Genomic DNA, 22,537 nt, shown 5'->3' with positions numbered 1-22,537 from the left:
ACATCTAGATGTCTACATCTAAGACTTTTAATCCATCAGCTGCACTTTGGCAGGCTGAGGTGTGCTCTGGGCTTAATACTAACATGCTAACATGTTAAATTCTCACATTTAGCGAGCATCATCCATCCATCCATTCTCTGTAAAGGCTTAGAGAGACATACACAGACAACATTTCACACTCACATTCACAGTTTTTAGAGTCACCAATTAATCTAACATGCATGTCTTTGGACTTTGGGAGGAAACCAGAGTACCTGGAGGAAACCCACCCAAGAATGGGGAGAACAATCAAACTCCACACAGAAAGGCCACGGTCAGCCGGGGTGCGAACCCACAATGTCCTTGGTTCGCATCATTCTGTGCTAAATGTTAACTTTTACAGTGCATTATTACATTTAGCATTTAGCTAAAAGTTGACCTAAGGTTAGAAATTGAGAGGCAGATAAAGGGGCCTTCTGAAGCAGGCAAGTGAGGAGTGGAGGAACAGATAAAATCTTTTTATTACTCTATCTGGTCAGCTTTAGGTTTTACAGTTCTGTTCTAAAATCTCTTTGCCCTTCGCTGTTTTATTAAGATTTTTCATCTGATGTTTTTTTTTAACTACTTTTGCAGCTATCATAACATATTTAGGACCTCTTTATGCTAAAAATGCATATTTGAGTCAGATTATAATGCAAATTGAGTTCTGAATTGTACTTTTATTTTCAACATCGTGATTATTTTTTCCCTTTTTGACTACTATTCTTTCTTTATCAGTGACCACAGTGGTAGCAGTTAGACTGATAATGACTGTTGAGCCACACAGTATGAATTGAATCATTTTGTAAGAGCTTTCCTGAAACTCTTGGGTCAATTTGGGCCTCTGGCACAAAGTATCCAATGAAATAAGTTAAAGAGGATTTTTATTATTTTATTTTCTCACAGCTTCAAAAACACAGCGAAAGCTCTGTGAGCTCAAAGACAAAACTTCAAACATTACTGAAACTGAGGACTATCCATGCTTGTTTTATCAAGTCATGCATGACTGATGGATTTACTAACCTCCAAGATTCAATAAAGAGAGCTAAGAGACATTATTAAGGGTGAATACAATATTCCGTTTGAATGTGCAAACTCTTGTTGAGGCATCAACCTGAGGCATCTTCTGTAGATTAATGAGATGAAGCTGAACCGTGATGGTCCAGAGTCTGTCCTGTTGCTATTCATTAAACTGTACAGTAGTCCACTGTGTGCTGTGCTGCATCTGAATGAGTCAGGCTTTGGAGTTGCTTCACGGATCCATTTAAACACCTCAGCAAGCATGAATTTACTGACATTCATTTGGTTCTCGCCGCTGCAGTTATCATACCACTGACGTATTTCACCACGCACATGTGCATACTGTGCAGCTGTCCAGAGAGCTACAACAGAAACCAGAAACGTAGGGCTAGAGTTTTGAAAAGACTGAGAACAACCTCAGATTTTGCAAATGTCTGATACCAAATTTGTAAAAAGTAGATGATACTCCAGAATCACTTTTTTTGGTTTGTTTTTGAGATAAAAGCAAATCTAACCCTGTGACAATACTATATTCAAATTTCCAATTATGCTCTCAAATGTACATAACTACCTGATTTGTTTCTAAACATCTTCTTGAAAACGTGTGATAATAATTAGATAATTAACAGCAAATAGTTTCCATAGAGTTGGTAAGGTCAGTGGTTCAATCCCCGGTCCCGGCTATATGTCAAAGTGTCTCTGGGCAAGACACTGAACCCCCAACAGCCCATTCCTATCCCCAGCTGTGAAATTGGGGAGGGTTGCGTCAGGAAGGGTGTCCGGCTTAAAACTGTGCCAAATCAAAATGCAGACAATGATCTGCTGTGGCGACCCTGAACTCACGGGATAAGCCGAAAGGACAAAAAAAACAGCAAATAGTTTCAATAGAGTCATTTGTTAATTAAAGCACATGACTCAAAACACCAGTGATGTTTACAGTTTCTAAAATGTGAGGTTTTGCTTGCTTTTCTCATTTTCATAAACAAATTAGTTTGTATTTTTTCAGAAAAGCCCACAGTGTGTGTGTGTTTGTGTGTGTGTGTGTGTGTGAATATATATATATATTCACACACACACACACACACACACACACACACACACACACACACACACACACACACACAAACAGCAAAGTGTGTGTGTGTACACACATTTATACATACACACACACACACACACGCGACTGTAGCTGTGTTTGAATTGTATCTACTGTAATATGCATTATTTACTTTATACGCAATGCTGCACTTCGGTCGGGATTTTCAACTAAACAGAGTTCCCGCTGTTGAATGATGTGCAGCTCTTGTAATCAACAACCACAAAAGACACAGGCGAGTGTCAAGCGCTATAGTGACACAGCACAAGCAAAGTGTGTTTACCATAGAGGTCTGCAGATAGTATCACTTACAAGTTTTTAGCTGAGCACTTTTTTTTTAAAGAGTCACAGTCATACTACATCTCATAAAGCAGAAAGTGACCTTTGCCCTAACTTTACATCTCAAGTGCAGGCTCTTTTTCTACTCAGACACTCTCTGTTGCTGCTTTTCTTACTGACAACGTGTCACATGTGTGTTGTAAAGTAAATGAAGGGTTCGTGATACTATGGTGACTCTATGTCTGTGTGTGTGTGTGTGTGGGCGCGCACGAGAGACACAGAGAGAGATGGGGGGGAGACAGGAGATCACGTGCCAGGCAGGGCTGGGCTATTAGCAGGCCACTTGAGATGGGTTATGTAACAGCGTTGTGGCTGCTGCAGTACCTGCTAGGCCTGTAGTCGCTGTCATAATTTTACACACAAACACCCGCACACTTATTCACATCTATAAGCAGAGCACACCGACACTCAACGTGTAAGATGATACCACTCTTTTGCTTGCCCCCACATCTCTCTATCCTAAACAACCAGATGCACTCATTAGAGTCAGGGTCTGTGTGTGCATGTGTGTTTGAGGTCCAAGGGGAGGGTGGACAGAACAGTAATTATTTGAGGAACTTCATGTTGAGTTTCCAAAACTGTAGCGCCGTGGTGAAGGAGATTAGAATGAAAATAGAGCTTGAGAAGTGAAACCCTAAACTGCAGACTAACATCAAGCCAGACCCTCTGGACTGTGGCGTGAAGGGGGACAGATGGAGCAGACTGCTGCAAACATTAACCTATTCTCAGAGCAACTTTCTGTGTTTTCAGTGTTTCTATAATGTGCACTTTGTGTCAGTTTTAAATCATCTTTTGTGTCACATAGCACACACACAGTATTTTTGCATCTGAATAATCTGAATCGTTTTTGTCAGTGGGTAGTGGCATTTTCCAGCTCAGACTACCGTAAAGTTGACTCGCTAACCAGTGACAGGTTTAAAAGGGTCAATTTAATTTCTTTTTAAGGTCTGGCTAAATACTTTAATAATTTGATTAATTTCTCTCCTGTATACAAATTCAAACAGGCTTTCTGTTTTGAATAGAGTGAAGGTGATTACAGGATAGTCGCTTTATTTTTACACTGTTGACTCTTGAAATATTAAAGCTTTTAAAACACAGAGGTCCTACAAAAAAAAAATAGCGTGGGTGTTTGTGACCACTGTGCAGCACATTGAAAGGTGTTAATATAAATTCCTGACTCATCATTACCTCATCGCACTGTGATACCTTGGCCTGGCATCAGAGAACCGACCTGTTAGAAGACCTGCTGATGCATATTAATTCAATGTCTGTCAGCTGTTTGTTATGCAAATTGTTCATTATAATGCAACCATTCTTATGCCCATCACGACTGAATGTTAATCACCAAATGTGCCATTGTGCTCCGAGGATTCATTTGAATCCATTAACCTAACGGCAACACCTTTAGTTGCCCTTACATCCTTCAGCTTCTTGTCTGTGTGTCAGTGCAGCAAGTTGGTGCATTGATGATAATGGACCTGGACTGGGTTTAATTACTATTTAACCACACTGTGTCCCAGCAGGTTAGGAGCTCAGCATAGTAAAGGCTACCTAAGCACAGAGACCCATCTCTCTCTCCAGCAGTGAGGGGAAAGGAGAATAAATTGGGATGCTTGGCACAGGCCTACAGGCTCAGTCTCCTTTTTCGATTGCTAGTCTGCTGTAGAGGCTCACACTTCTCCAGCGCACTGTGTAAGTCTGCTAAGTGTGAAATGCTGCACAACTTTAAGACGCCAACACTAAGGCATCTGTATGCTGATCGGTACACCTCGCCAGCAAAACATGAATTAGAAATTTGGAATGAATGTGCCTTTGAGTCCATATGTTCTTGGAATAATAAACTAAATCCTTTAGGCATGGGTGTGCATCGTAAAATAGTGCAGTGCAGTCTCAAATACGTAAATGATTGTGGTGCAGTATACATCACGAAAAGCACAAAATAAACCTTTCACTTTAACAGAAGCTGATGTTTTTTGATAATGGATGCTTGTTTAAGAGTGATTGAAACTGCATCCAAAAGGTAATGACCTTACCACTTCCTGTATGTCACTGTGTGTAAATGTGGTGTACTGACCGCAATCATTTGAGCCACGAAGCTCTCTGGGCCGGTGTACTCAGTCGGATCCTTCACCCTCACCAGAACCAGGAAGTAAAGGTAGTGCCACATGCTGTGTTCGGATTTTATGTGCTCCTCAAAAGACACTGTCTTGTTGTCAAATTTGTCCCTTTCCAAACCTGTAACACATTAAGTTCCTTTAATGTAAAATCTTCCAAATATCTTGTCACTTTACAGAGTTTTGCACACAGTATAACCACATACAGTAGCTGTACATACCACAGATAAAACAAGTGGTTTTCAGAATTTCTTCCTTCCTTTGTTTTTCACTTCTTAAATCAGCAAAGGTGTCGATGATAACTCCAAAGATGAGGTTGAGAACGATGATGATAACGACAAAGAAGAACAGAAGGTCGTAAACTACTCTGGCAGCAAACAGAGGCTCCTGGACAGTTTGGATGCAATTAAAATATAGAGCAAATGCTAGTTTATGCTACAGATTAGATATACAAATAATGTAGTATTTTATATTTATTTATTTCTTAAATAGGGGCTGCTTACCTCTTTAGAGGGTCTCCTGAGGATGTCTCCCACACCTCCCCCATTACGTAGTCCCTGGTTTAACACTGTTATTATACACATAAGCAGAGTATCGCACACTCGCTCTGTCTGATCATCTTCATCTAAAACAAGGCACACACAAACAGAAAGAAGTGTAAGCAGCAGGTGACAATAGTCACAATAGTCATCACAATAAAGAAAGATAATTTATTATTAAGAGAAAATAAATTCATTTGATTCTATAACTGAATGGTCAGTTGTGGCAGCTTAGTTACACTGTACAGTGTGTAAACTTTTGTTCAGCCGAGCGAGAGTTAGTAATAAATAAACAGCTAAAAAGCCAAAAAATACAAGTATGGTCTGAGATAAATAATCACACCATGCACCAATGGACTGGACTTTTTATTTATCCTAATGGTATTGCCTCTTTATTAGGCAATACTTTTATTGTTTGTATTTTATGGCCAAAATAAAGTATATTTATATAACTCCCATTATCATTATGTTATTATGTGTTAGTAGTTTTTACATCATGAATAAGAATTTACGTTAACGGAATTAAGATTTTTATAAAACTAAAGTTTATATTCTGGCAAGTAACTTATAATTCATAAAGTCTAATAAAATCCCTTAAATGATGTCCCAGAGGACCTTCATAAGTGACTGATATCAAAACACCTTTTTGACATGAATAGCTGATAATGATGGGACCAAAAATGTAATGATTATCTTTTCCTCAAATTTGAAGACAAAACAGAAAAAAGAAAATGAATAAGTAATAATTAGGTAATAATTATTTATAATTATTAACCTTATAATTTTTATTAATTAATTAAACATTTTTTTTGTCCTTCCGGCTTATCCTTACAGTTCAGGGTCGCCACAGCGGATCATTGTCCGCATGTTGATTTGGCACAGTTTTTACACCGGATGCCCTTCCTGACGCAACCCTCCCCAATTTCTACCGGGCTTGGACCGGCACTGCATAACTGGGGAGGGGAATGGGCTGTTAGGGGTTCAGTGTCTTGCCCAGGGACACTTCAACATATAACCAGGGCCGGGGATCGAACCGCTCATTTAATAATTACCTTAATATTAATTAAATGCTATAACCTATGAAGAAATACATTGCATAACATATTAAATGTAAATATACTGCTCTGTATATAGGAAATGAAACGTGTGGCATGACTTCCAAGGAGAAAGACGATTTGAAGGATGTGGATGAGAGCACGTGTGTGCCCCTATAGTGCAGGTGATCCATTGAAACGCAGAAGAACAAATAGAAGTGTGAGTCACCTCCTCTGCCTCATCAAGTTTCTTTGTGTGCGCACTTGTCAATGTGTGTATGTGTGAAACTGTGCAACTGTGTGCGTGTGCGTAACATTTCAGTAACTGACTACTGCAAGAGGTCACACACACACCCACACACACACACACAAAATCTTAGAATTTGGCCACTCAACAGTGACTATGATCTAGTATTATGTTGTATCATGACTGTTAAAATAATAGAAGATTTAAATAAGGTCATGACTTAATTAAAGGATGAGACTTACCAGGAACAGGTCTGGGTGTTGAAACAGGGCAAGTATCTGTCATACATGAGCTACGAATTTCACTGTTACTCAATAAATCCCCTTTTCCTACAAAGAAAAAAGAAGGAAAAGGAATTTTAGGTGAAGTTGATAAAAAGCACTGAGAATTTACAAATGAAAGCAGACGATTAGTAGTGCGGAATCAAAACTCCTCGCCAATTCTCATCTGCAGCAGTAAAATCTGCAAGACAGATACTTAGGCATTATGTAAACTGAAGCAGCAGTTGCTGGGTGGGTGATGAAGTGCTGCTGAAAAACTTAAACAAATCGTTTGCACATTGGCAAAGCCTTGAGCTGTATTTGTGTGTGATCAGTTGAGGAAGACAGGCAGGAGGAGACCTGTACACTTGGGCAGAGTGTCACCGAAAGGTCCTTCCTTTCAGACAGGTTGGAGGACAGAAGGGCTGTGGTGGGGTGCAGGGGTCACAGCCCAGAGGGGGCAGCAGTGTGGACATGGAGCTTCTCAGCTTTCATAGTGCTCTGGTTGTGCCTCAGCTCAGCCCTTAGCTAACAGACAGACAGGAGCAAGCCCAGCTGGTTACATAACTGCTCTGCTGTGTCTGCTGTGCTCTATTCAGTAAAACACAGGATGGCGTGGCCACCAGGTTATGCAACAGGTGCACATGTGCTAGCAGGTTGTGTTCCTGACCATCGAAGCACCATGCTGGAGTTCATTAACACACCCACACTCTCCACAGTGTTTTCAAAACATGTGTTTCCTCAACATGAGTATGTATATACAGTATACTGTGCATATACTACAGTAGCTCTTTCTAATGTAGGTTTTATACATTTTATGGACATATTGATTTCCCAGTTTATATTAAATGTTTTCAGACAATTACAATTTATATGATTCAAAATGGTTAATCAACTATCACAGTGAAAATAAGTTGTACAAAATCATTCATTCAATGTTTTTAGGCCCAACAGAATAGAAGACATTGTCCAAATTGTTAAGCTGTTTGACGTGTGTTGAGCCAACTGCCCACCCTGCCAGCCTGTGTCATCTTGACTTTTTCTTGCTAGTTGGAAACTAATTAACTGATAGGATGTCAAATCTCTAAATGATTGATGAATTTAGCGAGGAAAAATAACACAAATAACACATACAGAGAATTAGAACAGCACTGTAAAAAGTGCAGGTTTCAGACATATTTTAGGTTAATCAGGATTAAATTAAAGAGCAGAGCATCAAAAAAAAAAATACAATAACTATAACGAACATTGTCATAAGTCTGTCTGGAGAGACTTTACAGAGACTCAATGAAATTCTGACCTGGTAAAGGAAGGCGATCCACTTCCATGCGAAAGTCGTCCTTGAGAAACAGAAAACCAATGATCGAGAAGAAGTAGACAAGAAAGATGGCCAGAACAGCTGTCAGAATAATTGAGCGGCCATTCCTCGTCACGCTTTTTATCACGTTGAGCAGCGTCTCCTCTCGGATCACCAGGTCAAACAGCTGTGGAGACAGAACAACCTCAGTATGTCATTAGCAAATTGATTCATTCAGAAAAATTTTTTTCTGATGTGCTGTGCTGATAGGGATTTTACTTAACTCACATTTACACGACCTAAGACTTTTCTTACCAAAAAGCTGTAGAAGAACTCGTGCACAAAGAGACCCAGGACACAGATGATGGCATAGCTTAAGTGGTAGATAAAGAGCATGTCCATAACAACTGCTTTGTAGCCTCGAGTGAACGTTCCCTGGTTCGCTACAAAACTTACGAGAAAGACTAACTTGTTGAAAAGCTAAAAGTGAAGAAAACAAGGGTTAGGAACGGAGAAAGAAAACATCTTGTATAAAATGTCAAGAATAGGCACATTTCTATACAACACAAGTTAAAGAGAACTTTACTTACATTTACAGTACCGAGCAACAACAGTGCAGGACCAAGGCCCATTGTGTAGATGGCACGTAGAATAAGGGAGACCAGGAAGAACAGAATGCCCCAGGGTTTTGGTAAAACAGGAAGTAATGTGGTGAAGACCCCCAGTGCCACCCACAAGAGGATATTCCAGAAGGAAGACAAGGTGCCTGGACAAGAGAATAAAGCATAGATACCTCACAACAGTGCTCTCATACATAGAGCCATTAATTATTGACCTGAGCTATGTCCCTAACATAGCACAATAGTCGAGACATATGACATATGTCTTCATCAGTTTGTATTGTAAATGACCAAGGTGGAGCTCCTGATTCTTTAAAAAAAATCGCAGTGTAATGATGATGTTTTATACAAGAAGTATCAGTAAAATACCTAATACTAAATATACGTTCATATTCCACCGAGGCTAAACAATTAGATCACTCCACGACACATCAAAATGTAAGTATAAGATGACACATTCTAGGATATGTGATTCATTTAATAAAAGCTGAACACAGTTTCACAACACTGTGGATGCTTTTAATGCCACAGAGTGGGAGAGAAGTGTGCGCTCCCACACTGGTGTTTTCAGTACACCTGAAACATCACACCTTAGCGGGAAGCTGGGTGGAGTTATATAGGGTTTTACATGAGGTCACTGATCTCAACATACCAATAAAGATGACAAAAGTCCATGTTGTCCCACCTCGACAGGGCAATTTCAATCGAGCGCATTTTCTAGAGACGTTCACGCTCTAAGTGCAGACTCTATTCAAGCAAAAAAAGTTAAAATACCTACAGCACGTATGCCAGATCAACGGTGTTTGAAACCTCAGGTGACATAGGACAATGGTTTTTAAATGCAAACACACAGCAATCTTAGGTCCAGAAAAGTCTTTCCAAAGCATTTCCTCATTTACAGCACCTGTAGGTCTGGAACACATCTGTGTATTTTTGTTATTTTTACATGTATTAAATAGAATTTTACAGGCCTAAATTTTTAGTTTTTCATTATTCTCGGTTCTCTGACCCCTATAACTACCCAACCTCAAGTCAACACATTATATATAGGTCATTGTAACATTAAAAACATTCTGAAAGTCTCACCTTCATCTCCATCATCACCAAATGGGTAGAATACAGCCACAGCGATGTTGAGCAGACAGGCCAGGTAGAAGGAGATGCTCCCCCAAAGTGAAATGTGGCGTGAGAACCAGAAGAGAGCCTTGTTTTCTGACAAACAGAGCAAGAAGCACACCGTAAAACTCAGCACACATGAACACACAAAATAACTTCAGGCCATTCAGTTCGTTCTGGACATAACAATAACCAGACATTTGTTCTAATCATGATTTTCCATCCTCTGCTGCCACAAATATTATTTTACAGGCACTGGATTCAGAAAGTTAAGACTTACTGCGGATCTTCTTCTGCCACCTCATCTCATTGTAGAGGTTTTCAAACTGCTGGAAGAAGTCATTAACTTTGCTCCCCTGGTCGTCTCTCTCGGTGGTGGTGAACACACGCACCTTGGACTCTTCAGTGAGGTACTCACAGATATTAGGGACTGGGAACACGATCTGCTCCATAGTGCGGTCATGACGCACGATCTGGCAAATTGAAATCCAGTGAACCCTCATTAAAATACAAGAGTGTGGTTATGTTTTTGGAGACCGAGAAAATAAATGGCTTAAGTCACACTGAGGTTTACCTCGATCTGGGCAGTGTGGTTGGCATAGTAACTAAGGGCGTCATCCCCCTCATTGTCAGGATCCACTCCTGACCTCAGCCCTGACCCTGGTGTCAGGCTCTGCTGCAGGATCTTATTGTGCCGAGCCAGCTGGAATCCAAATGCAGTATTACTCATTTGACCGCAAGAAAAAGATCTGTTTCTCAGTAGGAGACTGGTTTTAACATCATACTTTAAATGATAAAAATAACTATAAAGAAGAATTCTCCTTTTTATGCCACACATGTGCCACACAACCATCTTCTAAACAATACTTTCAACCCTAAACACATCTGAAATCATCATTAGAGTAAAAGAAGACAAGGCAACTTAAAATAACAAAACAAAAAGTACACATTTAAAGAAATAGTATGAGATTAAGGTGGCTGCAGCACGTTACACTGTGTAACTTATCCATTTTGCTACTCATCTTAGCCCTGGTTAGAATTCAGATTTAGCTTTAGATCCTGGTTGGTTTCAGTTTTCTCTTTATTTACATCTTAGAGGTAAGGTGAGATAACTTCTTATGTTTTCTCTTTACACTGGTGGGATGTATAGTTCATCCAGGTTTGCCTTAAATCAGTGTTGTAGTGTCAAGACTGGTCCTTGTCTTAAGACTTGGCTCCTCGCAGAATCTGCCTCTTTTCATTCTGTCTTATCTCGGTCGAAGACAGGGTGGACTCCAGTCTTTTTCCCAAAGACCAGTCAAGATCCCTAAATTGCCTAAGCATTTACTGCAATTTGATGTTAAACGTCCTGATTTTAATGCAGCCAATTATTTCTGTTTGAAAATTATTGGCTGTCGCCCCTCCCCACCCCCTCCACTCACAGCTCTGGGAAAAGATGTCAGCTAAGTCCTCTGTGATAGAAATTAAATCTAAACTATTGAGACAACTGGGACCATGTCAAACTAATATCTATCTATATGTATATGTATGTAATTGCCAGAATAAGGCGAACCAAGTACATTAGGTTTTTACATTTTTCCCTCACACGCCAAATACTTACTATTCTTACTACTATACTAAATATTCTTTAAAAGCATGTCTAAGTTATCATTTATGGATTAGTGGATCATTTTCAAATAAGAAAATTGGTGTAACAGTCTAAAAAAAAAAAAATCACGAAAGCTCATGATGAAACTAGTCTGGTTGGTTGGACAGAAATACTCTGTCTGACACTTGGCTTTAAAGAAGCAGAAGTGAAAACCTGCTAGACTTGACCTGCCTTTTCCAACTGACATAAACTGCAGAAAAAGGCTGACACAGAAGATACACACACACACACACACACACACACACACACACACACACACACACACACACACACACACACACACACACACACACACACACACACACACACACACACACACACACGTTCACAAGACGACCACTCTCTCAGAAGAAAACACCAGTCTCATTTCTTTAATGTGGCTACTCTAGATGAGGTAAACTACATTTCTAGTACAATTGGTAGTACAGTCACTACTTCTGCCTCAGTGAACACCTGCAGCCACATCCTGAAAACTAATTTTAGCAAACTGGTAGAGTGATGTTTATTCAAAGATGCACAGTCTTCTATCATTTCGTGCAGAGGACACACTCTGATAGGAGCAGGCTGTAGATGCTAACACACACATACACCCACCCACAAACATGCACACACACGCAAAGCAGCTGCAGTAAATGGCCCAGAGGTCGGCAGAAGGTCAGACAGACTGAAAGGAAATGCAGTAATGCTTTAGTCACTAACTAAAACAAGCCAAGGCATTTTTATTACCTGGTGAGCCAGAATGTATATGTTGTGTCCGACATCTCTGGGTTTGATCTGGTCTCCAACACCATCCTCATCCTCCTCACTCTCCAGACCCTGTGCGTAGGCTTCCTTCATTACATCGACCTTAAGAACAGAATTTATGATAACTCATTATGTGTATTGACTCCCGTTTACATGAGCCATATCTATCTACATGCAACCGGTTTAAGTGCTTACACAGACACTTACCAGTTCAGTGGGTCTCATCTTGAAGAGAATTTTCTCTGCGTTCTCGCTGTCATGGCGACTCTCCATGATTGCCAACAGGAGTTTGGAGGCATTGTTCTACAACACAAGGCTCCACCAATCAGCTTCAAAATTTTGATCCACTGCAAACTTTACCAGCCATTTACAAATACATATAATTCATTTTGTAGTAGAAACAGCCAGTTTAAATATTTTAATATGACAGGCCACCAGGAAAACAGAAGGCACAACAGTTTCTAGTGAAAAACAGGCCTGTCTGTTTATTTAATAAATCAGGACATGTTGCTCTTTTAAACATTGGGGAATTGATAAATCCATAATTCATCTTGTTCAAAGTGGCAGTATGTTTAACTCGCATTATGGGTAACGACTGTTTTAAGGCAAATCACAAGTAAATCTACAATATAGTAATGGTTGCTAATGGCTGTGCGCCATAGTGAGAGGCCTCTCGGGGCTAGCAGAGACACCTGTGGCTCACCTTGAGCTCTAGCACCAAGTCCAGCCGATTTTTCCCCAGGGGGTTGATGGGGTTGACAATCAATGCTATAATAATGTCAATGCCATTGGACTCATGCTTGGCTATGCAGGTCTGGAAAAATAAGGACAGTGTCATGTTTGACAAGAACAAATTTTGTCACAAACAGCTGTGTTTGTGCTTGACACACATTATCCGCTGAACTATTCTAAACTAGCCAATCGTCTTACCACCAACTATATGTTTATTGATATTTTAAGGCAGATTAAAATTAGAAAAGGAGTTCACATTTATAGGAATAGAAATGTCTTTCCCTGATATATATATTGGGTTACATCTTGTAGACATATGTTGGACAATGTGAAGTTTATTTTCCTCTACCTGGTTTTCATGGCAGGGTCCCTGGCAGTACTCTGTGATAGTTTCCAGTGTTTGACGAACCAGATCCACATTACTCTCATTTATATAAAGACCCAACAGCCCCAGGCCTCCAGTGGTACTTCCACAAATACAGTCCAAAAACTGAAGAGTCTCACACACTAAATTGTAGTTAGTCTTATTGTTCTGGTTACGAAGGAAGTTCTGGATTTAGAGCAGAAAAACAACAGTCAATAGTCAGTACCTGGACTTAAAGGTTCTCCATCTCAATCACTAAAGGGTGCCAATACCTGCAGGGCTGAGTTGTGGTTCTCACAGAGCAGCTGTAGATAACGCAGAATGGGCTTCATGATGGTGATGGCTGGGCTCATCTGAGTTTCTTCTAAAGCATCTTCGGCCCGATCTATCTCGCTGTTCTGACCGATGCCCTCGAGGTCGGGATCCAGCTCCTTTCTGAAGGCACAAAAGGCCTTAGAGGTCACAGACGAGGCCTCCTTCAACTGCCCTCGCATGTCCTGCCTCATATGTATTCCAGAGTCTTTGCCTATAGCATAGCATGCAGAGAGGAATATAAAGAGACTTAGTCACTTTTTAAATTCTGAACATTAGAGAAACATTAGGTAGAAGATGAGTCTATGCACAGTGTGAGAATGGAGGTGAACACATTTGCCCTGAAACATGTAAAAGATAGCTATTTTGTAAGTAATGTGTGATGGCAGCCTACACCTTAACATTCTAGACATGTTAAAAAAAAGGGATATTCAGGGACCCCACTCATCAAGTTGGCAACATTTGCACGAGGTTATGTAGCATGAAGGCACCCAATCTTGATACAATGGTCTTTTGATTGGCTTGCGATGTGGGTTGTCACATGGCATCTGACATGTGACTGCAGGAACTGGGAACAACAGTCTGCACAGAGGTCAGCAGAGAAACAAAGATCATTCGGGATTTATCAGCCTCTATTGTTTAAAGTCAAGGCTGAGCTGAACTTCAGGACCACACATAGAGTCTTAACATTTTCAAGTTTATATTTTGTCCCTTTTCACTCACTCATGGCCAGTTTCTATGGAATTCCTTAGCTGTGCTCCAGACATCACCTCCATGACTCAGTGTTTCACTTTTAAATTCTAAGGTACCTTTGACATCACTCTCCAGCGGGTTCACTTTAAATAGCCCTACTTAGATTTATCTTTGGTGCAAAGCAATGGTTTGCATCATGTTTTTAAAACGCATCATTACTTGATTGTACCTTTTTTTAACCTGGTGTTACTGACATCACTGTCATCGTCCCTTTTCCTGCAGCTCATCTCAAACATGTTAACGGACACCGTGGCTCGGATCTCTTGCTGGGCCAAACGCATACGATCATAAAAAACCTTGAAGAATGTCTCTGACTTCTTCTGCTTGTACAGCTGGGTGTAGAAGGAGTTCTGGATGGGAGGCAGAGAGGTGATAAGTATGAATCTATGACCATAGGTGCAAGTTTTCTGAGTTAGGGAGATAAATGTGGAGAAATTGGAAAAAGGATGAAAAGGATCCCAGTGTCACCTGTATCTGTGTGTTTCCACCCTGTAGAAGGGCAATTCCCAGTAAGATGCTCTCCTCAAACACCCGGTCATTCTTAGTGTTGACAATGAGATCTATCACCAGTTCTGAAGTACCAACGTTATCCAAGAGACACTGGATCTCCACTATATTGCTGCTTGGCTTGTCAGAGTCCAACAGGGGGGAACCTCCTGTAGAGATTGAATATTAACATATAATATAATATAGGCGCAGATATATAACTATATTCCACAACTGACTGGGCTTAAGTGCTGCATGTACAAAGTATTTACGTGTTGCTTTAGGAACTGCTTTAACCAGATTCAAAGTCAAACGGCATTTTGAAGCATAGTGGTGTAATGCAAGTTGCTGTTTCCTCTGCAGTGAATATCTATTGCAGTGTCTACTAGTTTTTTGCGGGGGGGGGTTCTCAGTACCTCCAGATGAGGACTTGACAAAGCTGCCAGATGAGCTGTTTCCACTCCCAAGGTCTGACTTGGAAAGAAGCTTTTGATTCCCAAAGTAGCGTGTAAGGAGAATCTTTCGTAACTCGTTTTCCTGTTGAGACATAAATCACACTGTTAAATCCATCCATCAGAGTCTGAAAGTCTAGCCTCAAACTAGGAAATTCACATTTCAACACATTTTAAAAAGTAGCTGTTTTTGAGCTGTAATGCCACAGGTAAGGGCATGGTAAACAATGCCTCATCCAAGACAGCATTTGTAGTGAGGTGCATTCACTGGCATCAAATCCACCCAATCATCCTTTAAGAGGGCTGAGCAGATTTCATCTTCCACCTAATGGGAACGATCACTGTCATCCCATGATGCCTTTCTTCCTTAATAGGAGAAATGAGTAGAGTAAACAAAGAAATTGGAGCCTCTCATTGAGGAGCATGAAGATAACAGTGTTTTCCAACAGCTACAGCTAGGTCCTAAATAGCTGGATCCGTAGCGGAGCACTTATGAGGGATTTTTGAGAGATTTTCGATTGGTAGACAGAAAGAAGCTATCACAAATATAAGAAGCAGTTATATTCAGGTCAGGTATAATTAGTGATGTCTTTTACAAAAGATAAAACTGGCTTGTTTATTTTGTCTTAACATTTCGATAATATAAAAGTCTAAATCATCTTTAACTTTTATGGAATGGACAAGATGTCTCATGACTGCATGACCTAGGACCTACACCCTCTATGACCATCATGTGTCACTTTCTCTCAATTACTACATGTTAAAAACAAGCTCACTGAGAGCAACCTCACCAAATGCGATAATGGAAACTGCATTCAGCGAGAGGACAAAGATGAAAATAAAAATACAAAACATCACAGAAAAGCACTGTAGTAAAAATATGATGAAAGGAGGATGAATGTGGCATTTCTGTGTGTGAGGATGTTTCATGTGTATGCCAGAAATAATGCATTACACAACACCAGTTTGCTTCCAGTTACACATCTATTTAAGGACTGTATTTATTTTCTATCCATGTATCACAAACATTTCTGCGTCTCTCGTGACATTTGAAATGATTTATAGGGATATTAATCGAAGTGCGAGAGTGATTGACAGGTGAATGACGTGCATGGTGCTTGTCACCACCTATTTTTTTTATTGTGCAACAGAAACTAGTAATGAATGGAAGGATGGATGGCGTATAAAGAGCATATGGAAACTAAAGGTGGTTAGAGTTGGTTTCTATGGTAACCTAACAACTCAAAATGGCCTTGTTTTGATGGCACCTCAGTACCATCATTATTGATCAAGGAATGTAAGGATAGATGGATAAATAGATTGATCAAAAGGGGGAGCGAAAAAAAAATGAAGAAGCCACCTGTTGTTTCCATGGTAACTTGTTGGTAGGACAATATGGTGGACAAAAAAAAAAAAACAGAACCACCTGAAAATACTAGAGCTTTAATTAAACTTAAACGAGATGCGGATTCCATTTTAGGTCAAAATTTTGTGTTATGTTAAGTAAAGTGCTGAACACAATTGGTCGATTCTTTAATTACTTGGAAAATAAAATAAAAATAAATATGTAGTTTTAATTTGTAATTAATAATTCAAACATTGGCAAGTGTCAAAATTTTAAATGATTCCAGCTGCACAAAATTTCATGCCTCATAATTAACTTTAAACAAAACCCGTTATCTGGAGACATCACAAATTCTTCTTTTATAAATAGTTTAATGATTAAAATTAAAATAAACAGTAATATAACGATCTATTGTCCTGGGCAAATGCAGAATTTCGCACATATTGTCATAGGCTTTGAACTTGCATTACATAATATATTTTAACGCGCCTGTGACAGATGATTCAGGCAGTGTTAATGTTTTTGTTAGACTTCTGTTAACACTAACACACAGCTGGTTGGTTTTCAGATTTATCCCAATAATTGGTGTAACTGTCTTTGTTTACAGTAGTTGCATAGAGAAAAAGTTCTGTGGCAAATTTTATCAAGGGTCACTATTGCTAGAATATTTTCAACAGCACTGTACCAATTAGATGAATGAGGAACAAATGAGGAACCTCAGCTGTATGAAAAAATTAAGATAAACAAAAAAAACAACAACACACACCCAGGTACGGTCCAGATGAATAGCCTCAAACTAAGTGCACCAAAGAGCAAAGATGTAGAGGAGCACGTGTAGCTGATGCTCCCTGTGTCAGTAAACACTCCATCTCATCTGCAGTCAGCAGAGATGCTTGTCTGCCTGCACTGTCTGGCTGAGCTGTTTCACCAACACACACAGAGACACACACTAGCACACTTCTTCAGCTGAAGGTGAGGATCCATTGAGCCAACCTCTCATTTCCACACAGCTATGCACACATGCACACTTGGTCCAACTACTAACTCAGAACTACACTCTACACAACAGTGCATCTCAATGCTTGCTCTTTGATAGATTGCTGATTGAATCATGTTTGACTTAACATTACCCCTTTTCTAACAGAGGACATGTTGAGTTTGCACAAATCTCAAAGACAAGTAAAAAAAAAGAAAGCTATGACAAGGTGGGAGGTAGGGGTCTCGTTCACCTCCCTTCTGGGCAATGCAGTCTGCTGGCTAGGTCTGCAGAGAGAGAGGAGAGGTGAGGGGAGGCAGGATGGCTTCAGAGGAGAGTCAGCCTAGCCTGACTCATCTGCTTGCTGCTGCATTGACGAGAAACATACCAGTCAGGTGATGTAAGAGCCACAAAAAAAGAAAAGAGAGATAGAAATAGAGGTAAGTAAGACAGAATTAAGAGGAGCAGAAGGAGGGGTTGTGATGGAGAGGAACAAACAAAACCTAGTGAGGAGCAGACAGTGGTGGTGTTATAAAATGTGCATCGGCACGCCACACTGCGGCTCTGGTGTCCAAGCTGGGGATGAGCTACCAATCCCCACCACCAGCATCCTCGCACCCTCTCTTTTCCCCTCCCTCCTCCAGCCCCCTCATAGCTCTGCTGTCTGCAGATCTTGCCAACACCACAGAGATGCTTGGAGAAAAAGAGAGACACAGCCGGCATTAGGAAGTCTGAAAACTTACACACGCAGTGGAGGGCAGCACCAGTTCTAAAGCAAGACAGACAGCGTCGGGGACGGGTGGGGGTGGTTTGAGCTCCTCAGGTCAGACAAGGTTGATTATAGCAGAGACTCAGGTCACAAAGGAGGAGAGTGTCACCTAAATGAGGCTCAGATTGGGGGAAGTAATAGTTTTTTCTGTGCAGCTTTCTCTCACAAACAAAGCCTAAAAGGATCATGTGTGTATCTTAGTGAACAGTGGGGACATTGATCAAGTACACTGTGACACAAGCCTCACAGGCCATGTGAGGGCTGAGAAACATCCGTCTTCCCCACCACTTCACAACTTTACCATCAAGAAGCAACATTTAAGTCCTCGCAAAAACTTGAGTAAACACACTATGTTTACTGAGGATTTCAACTTGATACTCTATCTTCTGAGTATTATCACTGACTTCAAACTGAAAACTCTGAACTCTGACCATGTACAGTGTAAATGCATGCACTGCATGTTGTTTAAAAAAACAAATGCAGTTGTCTGAAAGTTGGTGAGCTTAGAATAGGAGCTAAGTTGTTAGCCTTTTGCAATTTAATTAACATCCATACAAATGTGTTTTGCAAGGTTTAAATAATTTGAACATTGGGTGCCTTTGGTGCATAACTTCTGACCTCTGGATTTTTAAAGCTCTGACTGCTGCCTTGTGTGCAGGGTGAACAAACAGAAACGGTTGTAATATTCTGCTACTGTTAATTACAGGGTGAATTATTAATAATGCACATTAATGGTGGCCTGTGTTAAGCTATGACAGTTGATGCTCACAGAACCATTTCTATTACATCTGCTCTTCCTCATTTCAACTCTCCTGTCATGTGTAGGAAATGGAATAAACAGTGATCACCACAGTAAGCTGTGCAGTTTTATGAGCCAAAACTCTTCCAAGTTACATGCATCTGACAAAATTCAGTGACACACATACACTCACACACACTCACTCACACACACTCATACACACAGACCACGTGTCGCCATTTATAATGTTTTCAAGCTGAATTTCCACAGTGCTTTTATGCTTTTATCCAACAAACACGCACATCAGCAAAACAAATTAAGCCAACATGTGAGAGCAATTGGTGAGACTGGTTCAGGGAAATACAAGACGAGCAGTGTAAACAAGCATTTAGCAAAAGGCCAACTGTTAGCTGGTGGGTTCATTATGAAAGTGTTACATGTGATTTACTAACATTGTTAAGCACTAATTGTACTTATTACAAGACTGTGATATGTTTGCAGACAGGTTGGCTGGCACCTTGGGAAGGAATACAAGATGGACAAAATAATAAACTAAAACGCAAAGAGATTTACAAATTGTTATTTACTTCAGGGCTACTGTATTTTTAAATCTTTCTATTACTTTGTCTGCAGCTACTGTTTTGGCAAAACTAAAATTTAGAAGCATTCAGCCTAATCAAAAAAAAAAGCATCCTTTTTTTTCCCAGTTTGCCTTTCAGAGCAAAAGTGACCTAACTCTCAAGCAATCAGATTCAGCAAACAAGCTTTGTTGAAACACTGTTCACAATGACATTTAATATAATTTCTTAGAGGCCCCAGACTCAGGGCCTTTCCCGATTTTATAAGATGCCTCTTTACCCCGTTCAGAAATCAGCAGGCAATATCGGCACTGAGAGTATTTCTATACAGGATACACAGATTTCCCACGCCCAGTCACAGACAGACCAACAACTTGTACTAATCCCTTATTGCCATGGAAACCAAAAATAAAGCTTAATAAACACAAACTCAGGTAGTAAAACATACCAAGACATTTTAACAGAACACATTCTTCATTTTAGATAAAAAGTTTCCAAACGCTACAAAGACATTCAGGGTCTGAATTTTTTATTGAACAATTTCTAAACGCAAACTTTCTAACTGTAGACACCATGCACTCTTAGCCTGAATCCAGCCAAAGTCAATTCATATGAGGTATACATGAGATGCGCCTGCTCTTTGCCTGCCTGACTTGCTCCCTGTGGATGAGCCTAAGCCATGTTCCACTTCTCCCATCAGCACATAGACAAACAGGGAAAACCCTGCAAGATGAGCTCACACAGGGATAGCCAGCGTGGCAATGCATGCCTGGGAGAGTGTGTCTGAGCGAGAATTTCCGTCTACATGCATGTGATGCATTGAGAGGGTGGTAATCTGTAAATCTGCTTTGCCATGGGCAGGTGGTGTGAAACTTGGCAAGCAAGAAAGAAAAAGAGGGAGGGGAAGATAAAGACAGACAGACGAGTGTGAAAGAGAGGCAGGGAAGGGAAACAGAGTGTGAGAGTGGTTTATGTTGCATAACTGTCTTTTCAGTTCACTGTAAACAAGAAGACATGCTTACATGTACATTTACATGACACCATGTCATATTCATGCACAGAAATAACTAGAGTATGCTGGTTAAAATAAACTTTTAATTTCCTCTTAAATTACTGTCAGTTGTTAAAGGATACAGCTGGAGAAAACAAGCTGCTTTAGATATTTGCTACCACCAATATCCTGCATGTAAAAAGTCCTTAAAATTTTTTATCTATATATCTATCTATCCATCTTATTTATTTTTTATTCTATATATATTTATTGTTTGTATTGTTTGTAAACACTGTGTCCAGCTGCTTTTTTAATGAATGAACTTATATATATCTGTGACCAGTTTTTAAGGATTCACATCTTCTGCAGCAACAATAAGTTATGACGTGGATCTCAGAAAGAGACCCATCGTTGTTTTTTCTGTGGCATTTGCTGACGGTGAGGAAATTTAAAAAAACAAAACATCAGTCTTATCCTCCAACAAACAAATTGCTTCATATGAGATCAAATTCAAAATAATAAAATCTAAAACTGAATAGTCTCAGAATATTGAATCATTATTTCAATTTTTTCCTCAAGACCTTTTCCTCAAAAACTCCCTCACACTCAATCTTAAGGGCAAGTTGGAGCACAAATCTAACCCAAAACAAGTGAAGTGCAGCAGTAAGAGCCAAAACATGTCTGTACTGAAAAAGCTGTAGATCTTGTCCTCATTGCCCAACCAGTGCTCCTGACATGACCCAGGAAAACAGAGAGCAAGGCCTGGATGGAACAGGACAAAATAATTATTAAAGAGAATAAGAGAAAATAAATTGGCCAGGCAGACAGAATGCAATAGACTGAGACAAAGCATGGAGGGGTTAAAGGAGGAAGAGCGGACAGAAGAGAGTAAGGAAGGAGGGAGAACGTGATGGTCCACGTGACGCTGGCTCAGCCACTGCAGGCTGTTACGTAAGCACACCCCCTGCCCTGTCTCCTCATGGACTGAGCAGACTCCGATTCTCTCCAATCCCTCACCCTGCAGCCGCTGCCCACTTTTTTTTTCCCTTCGACTCACATGGCTCCTCACATGGCTGCCTCCCACCCCCCCTCCCTCAATCACTCTCCCTCCATCCCTTTCTCTCACTCTCCTCCGCCCACTCATTGCACCCCAGGGGAGCCACCAACCTCTGCTGCCTATGCTGTCACTCTGTCTCTCTCCTTCTGTTTTTGTCTGTCTGTCTCTCTCTGTCTCATTATTTCCATCAATCGTTTTCTTTCTCCCTCTCTCTCTCCTGTGCAGTGAGGCTGCAGCTCCACGCTCAGGGCTACAGGGATATGACAAAGTGAGGCCACAAATACATGCTTGAGCACACTCACGCACACCTACACAAACTGACATTTCACATATCGTTACAGCACTGTCTGGCTTTTCGAATGCACTGAGCCACTTTTAAAAAGTGACTGTTTTTTCCACTTTGAATTCCTTTGATTTTCTTCCACAATCATTTGCCTTTCGAAAAAACAGCTTGGCTGACTAACACAAGATGCAAACACAAACAGGGAAACAAAACTCTGACTCCTCAAGCAGCTGTAAGTGACACTGACTGGCATGTAATAGACTTGACAGTATTACTAATGCAATTACACTGAAAGAGAAGGTAAGGCACATAAACACGTTCTAATTTGATAACTGACGTTCAGGTGCAACACAGTCAGGCTTTAGTAGGACTGCATTTTTAGCCAAAAGTAATCATACTGCCATTGGTTATTAACACCTGTTCTCAGAATGTTCAGGACAATGTTTAGTACAATAAATTCTTATAATGAAAAACAAAATTTCTGAGTTTTTACTTTCTGACCATACATATGGATTAAAGACTTGAGCAGCACATTTTATGTCCAGTGAATTGAACATCATCACCTCCTCTGACTGTGCAGCTGGATCAAACCCTTCTAAAAACTTCTG

General features: G+C 40.3%; 1 protein-coding gene across 1 annotated transcript in view; it reads right to left on the bottom strand.

Annotated features, from left to right (window-relative positions):
• itpr2 (inositol 1,4,5-trisphosphate receptor, type 2) overlaps nt 1-22,537 on the bottom strand; it is a 52,399-nt gene that overhangs the window by 4,964 nt on the left and 24,898 nt on the right. The window contains exons 38-55 of the mRNA XM_067502434.1: nt 15,156-15,276; nt 14,722-14,909; nt 14,423-14,603; nt 13,461-13,714; nt 13,174-13,374; nt 12,796-12,906; nt 12,300-12,395; nt 12,075-12,194; nt 10,275-10,403; nt 9,981-10,173; nt 9,671-9,796; nt 8,555-8,730; nt 8,280-8,444; nt 7,968-8,151; nt 6,650-6,736; nt 5,091-5,212; nt 4,809-4,974; nt 4,548-4,708 (exon numbers count right to left, since the gene is read on the bottom strand). Of these exons, the coding sequence (XP_067358535.1) occupies nt 4,548-4,708; nt 4,809-4,974; nt 5,091-5,212; nt 6,650-6,736; nt 7,968-8,151; nt 8,280-8,444; nt 8,555-8,730; nt 9,671-9,796; nt 9,981-10,173; nt 10,275-10,403; nt 12,075-12,194; nt 12,300-12,395; nt 12,796-12,906; nt 13,174-13,374; nt 13,461-13,714; nt 14,423-14,603; nt 14,722-14,909; nt 15,156-15,276 (2,781 nt within the window). The remainder of the gene's footprint in view (nt 1-4,547; nt 4,709-4,808; nt 4,975-5,090; nt 5,213-6,649; nt 6,737-7,967; nt 8,152-8,279; nt 8,445-8,554; nt 8,731-9,670; nt 9,797-9,980; nt 10,174-10,274; nt 10,404-12,074; nt 12,195-12,299; nt 12,396-12,795; nt 12,907-13,173; nt 13,375-13,460; nt 13,715-14,422; nt 14,604-14,721; nt 14,910-15,155; nt 15,277-22,537) is intronic.

The sequence above is a fragment of the Channa argus genome, chromosome 4, assembly GCF_033026475.1.
Source record: "Channa argus isolate prfri chromosome 4, Channa argus male v1.0, whole genome shotgun sequence".
Classification (NCBI taxonomy): Eukaryota; Metazoa; Chordata; class Actinopteri; order Anabantiformes; family Channidae; genus Channa; species Channa argus.
Note: the sequence above shows the minus strand (reverse complement) of the source record. Positions and strands in the feature narration are given on the sequence as shown.